A 7754-nucleotide genomic window follows, 5' to 3' on the forward strand; every position below is an offset into this window, starting at 1 on the left:
TAGTCTCTATGCTTTAATGATACCCCACTTATCAATAAAGCTTGACTACGGATACTTTAAGAATAGTTTCCTTATGTTTAACGGGGTCTCACAATTAAGTTATACTTAATGTTCCATTAAACAGACTAACTATTCTAGGGACTTTATTATTTTGAAACAAAACAAAATCAATAAAGAAATGCCTTATTATTATATATTCACAATATCTACTTATATCAATATCATGATACAAAGCCAAACCCAATCAACATAGATTGGCTATTAGGTCTTACTCCAACAGTTCTACAATTCAAAACTTCCTGGTGGAGCATTAAATTCTGCCATTCCATTGCTCGTGTGAGCATCGATGGCCAACGCAGATGTCCGACGAGTCCTGATTGACACAGGGGCCTCATGCGACATCATGTATACCAGCCTGTTCAAAACTCTTCAACTGACGGAGAAAAAACTTTCTCCATATGTTTGAAATGAACTCTACGGCTTCAACGACTCGTCTACTTAGCCATAGGGGTACGTAGAACTACTGATCACTTTTGGCGAGAAGGAGGTCAAGAAAATAATAAATATCCCATTCCTGGTGATCGATTGCCCTTCTCACCATAACTGCATTATAGGGAGAACCGAACTCGCCCAGCTGGGTGCCGCATGTTTGACCTCTCATCTGAAGTTGAAATACCACGCAAAAGAGGGCATAATCGCCTCTCTCAATGGGGACATCGAAGCTGCGCGAAGATGTTTCCTCCAAGCCAACCAATCCCAGAACTTGGTTTCCCAACCCAGCAAGCATGCGGAGGACAAAGGGAAAGCTGTTGCGAAACTTGGTCGAACTTGACCCCTGGTTCACCAAGGAAGACTTAAAGGAACAAAACAGGGAAAAGGAGGATCCGCTCAATGCGAAACTTCTCAGACCTATTCCTGACAGTGAATTCGAGTTAGTCCCCTTCGGAGACGACCCCTTGAGGAACTTCAAGATCGGCAAGGATCTTCCTGAGCTTGTCAAGGCACAGTTGGTCGCTTGCCTAAGGGAGAATGCAGACCTGTTCGCCTGAAGTGCGGCCGATATGCCCGGATCGACCCTAGCGTCGCTTGTCACCAGCTGGCAGTAGACCCAGGTGTAGGCGTTATAGCTCAGCGAAGTAGGAAACTGTCTCCTGAAAAATCAGAGGCTGCTGAAAAGGCTGTAAAAGACCTCCTAGAGGCAAATTTCATTTCCGAGGCCAAATATACTACTTGGCTCTCCAATGTTGTACTTGTCAAAAAATCTAATGGAAGATGGCGTATGTGCGTTGACTATACCAATCTTAATAGGGCCTGCCCTAAAGATGCATTTCCTCTTCCTAACATCGATAAACTTAGATAACTCCTCCAGCTATAAGCTTTTATATTTCATGGACGCCTATTCTGGGTACAACCAGATACCCATGGCTGAAGAAGATAAAGAGAAAATAGCCTTCATGACCGAATCCGGGAACTATTACTACAACGTAATGCCCTTCGGTCTACGAAACACGGGGGCCACTTATCAACGGATGATGAACAAGGTTTACGACAAAGCACTCCTGGGCGACATCCTTGAGGTCTACATGAACGATATGATTGTAAAATCCCAACAAGAGGTTGATCATGCCGTCCATCACAAGAGAGTGTTCGAACAAACTCGAAAGTACAACATGGGTCTCAATCCAGGAAAATGCACCTTCGGAATCCAAGCGGGTAAATTCCTCGGTTTCTACCTGATGGAAAGAGGAATTGAGGCGAACCCAGATAAATGTCAGGCATTTACTTAGCTTCCCAAGCCTCATTCCAAGAACTGCATCCAAACTCTTAACGGTATGTTGACTGCCCTCTCAAGATTCGTCGCCAAGTCCGCTCAACATGCTCTTCCTTTCTTCAAGCTGTTGCGCAAGGAAACAAAATTTGAGTGGACAGACAAGTGCGAGAACGCTCTGAAACATCTTAAAGAAATCCTCTCAACACCCCCGGTCCTCTCACGACTAGAACAAGGTGAAGTATTGTACATATACCTCTCTGTTTCATCGGCCGTAAGCGTTGTCCTCATACGAGAAATAGCGGAGGGGCGGAAACTAGTCTACTTCACCAGCAAAGCGTTACAGGGACCTAAAACGAGGTATCAAAAAATGGAGAAGGTCTCTCTCGCACTCCTTACAGCAGAACGAAGATTAAGGTAGTATTTCTTAGCTCATACGGTGATAGTCAAAACAGACCAACCCATTAGACAAATCTTGGGTCGCCCTGACGTCACTGGACGGATGATGAAGTGATCACTCAAATTATCCGAGTTCGACATACACTACGAATCCAGGAAAGCACTGAAGGTGCAGGTGTTTGCAGATTTTCTTACCGAAATGACATTGCCAACGGAAGACAACAAAAAGCACTGGACCGTTTTCGTCGACGGGTCCTCCAACGCCAAAGGAAGCGGAGCTGGAATAATCGTGGAAGACAACAAAGGTATCGTTGTCGAGATTTCCCTTGCTTTATCTTTTCCCGTAACCAATAATACTCCAGAGTATGAAGCCTTCTTGGCTGGCTTGCGGACCGCCCAAGATATGGGAGCCAAAAAGGTTAAAATCTTTACCTACTCGCAGCTCGTGGCTTCCCAAGTCACGGGAGAGTTCCAGGTCACAAAGGAACACGTCCAACAGTACGTCCAGTTAGTACTAGAGAAGATGAAAGAATTCGAGACTGTCGAGGTAACTCACGTTCCCCGCGAACAAAATTCTCGAGTGGACATTCTTTCAAAACTCGCAAGTACACGGACTGCAAACAGGAACGAAACCATTATACAGGAGGTTCTTAGCGAACCAAGCATCCAGAAAACAGGAGCTCAACCTCAAGAAATTAACTCAATCATAGGAATGGAAGATTGGAGGCGACCTATTGCTCGATACACAGAAAATAGGGAGCTCTCTTCTGATCCGCACGAAAAAACAAGTCTGAAACGAAGGGCCTGCTTATTCCCTTTATTGGAAGGAACCTTGTACAAAAGAGGCTTCATCACACCACTTATCAAGTGTTTGGGACCTAACGAGACACAAGAAGTCCTCGCCGACGTCCACGACGGCATCTGCGGACAGCACCTTAGTGCCAAAGATGTCACGAAAAAGGTCCTACGCGCAAGATATTATTGGCCTACCATGCTGAAAGACGCCCAAGCCTATGTAAACCTTTGCGACAAATGCCAGCGACACTGGGACATGCACCTCGCACCCCCTGCTGAGCTAACATTGCTAGTTTCACCTTGGCCCTACGCATGGTGGGGTATCGACCCTCTGGGACCATTCCCTAAAGCCATCGGGTAACTCAAATATCTGGTAGTCGCCATCGACTACTCAACAAAGTGGATTGAGGCTGAACCATTAGCGAAGATTACAACCAAAAACGTACTCTGTTTCTTTAAAAGAAACATCCTAGCAAGATTTGGAGTACCGGCCCTAGTAATATCGGACAATGGCACACAGTTCACGGATCAAAGATTCCAAGACTACCTAAGGAATATTGGCATCAAACAAAGCTTCACCTCAGTCGAACACCCCCAAGCCAACGGAGAAGATGCGGCCAAAACCCTGTGGGATGAAGAGTTGCATGCGCTCCTCTGGGCCTACATAACTACTCCCTACTCCACCACTGAGTCACCTTTTCGGCTTACGTACGGGATAGAAGCAGTCATACCCATTGAGTTAACAGAACTCACATGGCGAACAACCGCCAACACCGACTTCCCGGCCAACACGGCAAATCTACGTGAAGAGCTCGAATTTGTCGACAAGGTCAAAAATGACGCTGCCCTGCGAGAAACAGCGCTAAAACAAAAGATAGCTGCTCGTCACGGCAAAAAAGTTAGACAAAGGGAATTCGAAGTAGGCGACCTCGTTCTCCGGCGAAACCAAAAGGATTCTGAGGACCGAAACAATAGCGTACAGACTCGAAGACCTCCATGGAAACACCATTCCAAGAACTTGGAATGCAGAGAAAATCAAAAAGTATTACACTTAGAGGACATCCAAACGCCGAACTACTCTAAGGTACATACTAAGTTCAATACAAACGAACTTCTCGCTCATCCAACGGGCAAAAATAAATGGAAGAGGAAAGTCGCGCCACTCCGAATCCAAAAAAAAAAATATAAATGATAAGGGAAATCTACGTAACAGATCCTCTTACTCCTCAGTATGTATGCTTACTGCTGCGACATCACTGCTCGGCATGTTAAGTAGAACCCCAGCTCGCGATGGGTGATTCATGCCTCAGTGCGTTGAACTTAGAATGAATTCTTCGTTCATCCACTGTTGCACGTCCAAAACACAACTTTGGACATACATCCAGATAAACAATCTCTTGGATGTGAAATGCTTCTAACAGATGCTCCGTGCAACAGTTAGAATTCTCATGCCCGTATTCTTTCCTTGCAAGACAATGCAAAGGGTAAAACGTTCCAACAGAGCAACAAATACCCAGAAAAAGAAGGGAAAAACCTTGAAACAAACAAGTAGTCAGGCGGGCATGCAAAACTCTCCAGTCATTAAATCACTTCGTCGAAATAATGAATGCGGGGGGTAGTCCATCCCACCACAGCGAAACAAACAACTTTGCCTTAAAACCTCGCATTTCAAAAGCGTGCAACAAAACAAGTTGAACAACAAGAGCATATGAATTATTGCAATATGTCAAACACACAAGATAAATAGTTCGCTCTCAACAAATACTTCAAACTGTATATAAAGCCTCACACAACGAGCAAAGCAATCCAAAACATTATACTTAAAAAATAAACATATGAACACGAGTATAATTGAGGATGAAACAAATATATTGAAAAAGGAGCTAAAACCACGAAGGGCGCACAATGTCATTATAAGCATGGTTGGTAAAAAAGATAAAACATTACAAGGCCTCATCAGACATGGGCTTCATTAACATGCCCATTATCTTCCTCGGGATCAGGGGGCGGGGTAATCACCCCATCTTTCACTTCACTAAGGGGATGAATTCCTTTGACATTCAGCTCGACATCTAGATTTGCCACCTTAAGCTGAGCCACCGCCTGATCAAAGCCAAGCTTGACGGCGTCCACCAAGCTTCCTTCCAGCTCACCAATCCTTTCCACAAGACCAGCGTGCCTCAGGAAAGCAGTGTCTTCGGTCTCATCCTCTCCTAGGGAGGTCCGCCTCTTCAGAGCCTCTTCCAAGGACGCCTTCGCCTCAGCCAGCCTCTGAGAAGAGCCAACCGCTTGCTCAAGAGCAGTCCGAGCTTCAGCCAATATGCCCTCCATTGCAGCGAGTTGGCAGTTACGCTCCTCAGCAATAGACCTCTTGCTCCTTTGATCTTCCTCAATGGCAGCAACCTTAGTCGTCAAAGCATCCATCTCCTGCGCCAATGCCTTAACTCGGATTTCATTCTCCAGCGAAACATTGTTCAGGGCAGCGGCCACCTCCAAAGCTTTCATTGTAGCAATAACACCCTCTGCTATTGCCTTGCTCCGGCCGGCTGAACCAAGGTCCTGAATAATCATCAGCTTAGAATCATCCAAGAAAAGGGTAGAGTGGGGGCCACATTGATCCGACTCGGACCAAACCCTCAGAAGCTGAAGGAAGTCTCCCCTCTTGGAACGAACAGGAACGGGTGTGATTGGCGTGGTGGGCTCCTCGGAAGGCGGCCCTACCTTTTGCTTCTTCGCAGGTTCCTGCACCAGCTCCTCAGGACGTTCCTCACTTTCCAAGTCCACCACAAGACCAGATGACGAGCTAACACTAGAACCAGCTATGAGATGCTCCAAAGATTGGACATTCTTCTGTTACTTCTTGGCGAATATTTTCTTGTTCGCTGCGCTCACAAGGGCTCCCAAGTCTTTCATCTTTTGTGCAAAACAAAGAAAGAAAGAAATCATCAGATCTGAGAAATAATAAACAAGAAAAGCAAAATGGTTCAACAAAGATAAGAAGGGATAAACTACCAAGGCAATCTTCGAAATCTTCGGATGTCAACACCTCGTGGGTATTAATGAGGCGGGGCTTTGATATTGGGGCCCCATCCACACTCATCAATGGGTTTTCCCGTTTGTCAGTTTTAGTCCTCCGTGGAAGAGACTGAACAAACGCCCAAAGTTGTTGGCGTATATCTATCTCCTCCTCCGAGAGGTTCGTAACAGTCCGGCCAAAGTCCTTTGGCTCGTAACGAAAGTGGTCCTGAAACCAGCACAAGGGAAAGAAGGGACGACGTTCTTGAACACCATCCTCCACAGCCTCAAACAGGCTGCCCATAGTAGTCACACTCCTCGGGCGAATACATCAGACATATTCTAGAAATAGATGCTACGTCTCCGAATAAACCACAAAACATACATGCATAAAGATCATGTTACACAACATAGCAGCGGAACAACATATAATTCATATACATCTCTGGATCTCCAAACTAAATACAAAGGTATCTCCAAATCTCAAATAACAGAATATCTCAACAACTCCGAAATACCAAGTCAAATAAACATCATGCAAAGACTATCCTAGATCAGAGCCCTAATCTAGACACTTGCATGAAAAAGAGGAACTCCACTCCTCGGCATCAACAAGCAACAACTAAGCATCCTGCACGCCGTCTACCCGTCCATACAGAAAGGTAGGCGGTCCACCACAGACCACTGAGGGTTAGCATTACATCATCATAATCCACGAAAAACATTTATCATGAACATTGGAAATGAAAGAATATATTCAAGAATAACAATCCATACATATATTCATAAGTAATCACAACACATGCATATTATCATTCCAAGTTCATCTCCACAAGTGTATCATACACGTATCACATATACATAACCCTCCCTCCTAGAATACTAGCATCACATGATTATTATCATAGCATAGCATGCATATTCAACCTCTAATCAAGTCATCAACAAAAGCTCCTCATTTATCAACATCAATCAATGAAAACATTACTCACTTCATTACTCATCTAGCATGCTTATCCCAACAAGTACAATTCATCATATCTAAGTTATAAGCAAGCCATCATCATTATCAAAGAACATCACCACATCATATATGTATGTATATATACAATTCTCACCTCATCATTATTATCCAATTAATTATCATCAAATAGATTCACCAAGTGTATAAGTACAAACAATTAAGACATGCAATTAAAGCATAAGTCAATTATTAACAACCATCCACAAAATTCACCAATGTACATATACACCAATCCACACAATCACAACATTCACCAAATTTCACCAATCCACAAATTCACCAAGTCATATATTCAATTATGACACAATTCATCATTTATTCAAATGCATATAATGCTCTAGACTCTTCTAGATGCATGTGGTACCAAACTCCTCCAAGGTCGTCACCTTATGATGCAACAAAAACATCATTATCAACGGCTATAATCAACGGCAATATGGATACAAGTATCCGGTCAACGGCAATATGGATATAACATCCGAAACGACATATGATGCATGAACATATGACTCAATCCACAATGTATATGTTCACAACAATTCGACGGCTATAATCAACGGCTATAATCAACGGCTATGATCAACATTCAACTATATCATATAGTTTAACAACTTCATACAATTCCTCATAATCAACGGCTATATGTATATACATGCATTCCTCTCCAATCACATCCAAATTAGCATGTATAAACTCATCACCAACAATAAACATTTAACATGTTCAACAACAACATATCATAAACATTTTCAT

At 43.7% G+C, this 7754-nt stretch overlaps 1 protein-coding gene across 1 annotated transcript; it reads left to right on the forward strand.

The window, feature by feature from the left end:
- The first annotated feature begins 2366 nt into the window (after nucleotides 1-2366).
- On the forward strand, nucleotides 2367-4581 carry LOC146915624 (uncharacterized). Its single transcript, XM_085721398.1, has 3 exons — nucleotides 2367-3319; nucleotides 3425-4046; nucleotides 4384-4581. The coding sequence occupies exons 1-3, from the start codon at nucleotides 2367-2369 to the stop codon at nucleotides 4579-4581; spliced, it is 1773 nt and encodes a 590-aa protein (XP_085577524.1).
- Nucleotides 4582-7754: the final 3173 nt, after the last annotated feature.

This window comes from Medicago sativa, chromosome 6 (genome assembly GCF_051527215.1).
Source record: "Medicago sativa cultivar Bolivia chromosome 6, Bolivia_mono, whole genome shotgun sequence".
In the NCBI taxonomy this organism is placed as follows: Eukaryota; Viridiplantae; Streptophyta; class Magnoliopsida; order Fabales; family Fabaceae; genus Medicago; species Medicago sativa.

Coding starts and splice junctions, on each gene's coding strand:
- LOC146915624 (XM_085721398.1), top strand. CDS start 2,367: ATGACATTGCCAACGGAAGACAACAAAAAGCACTGGACCGTTTTCGTC. Junction 3,320..3,424: donor CCATTCCCTAAAGCCATCGG/GTAACTCAAATA, acceptor TTTCTTTAAAAG/AAACATCCTAGCAAGATTTG. Junction 4,047..4,383: donor AAACGCCGAACTACTCTAAG/GTACATACTAAG, acceptor TGCTTCTAACAG/ATGCTCCGTGCAACAGTTAG.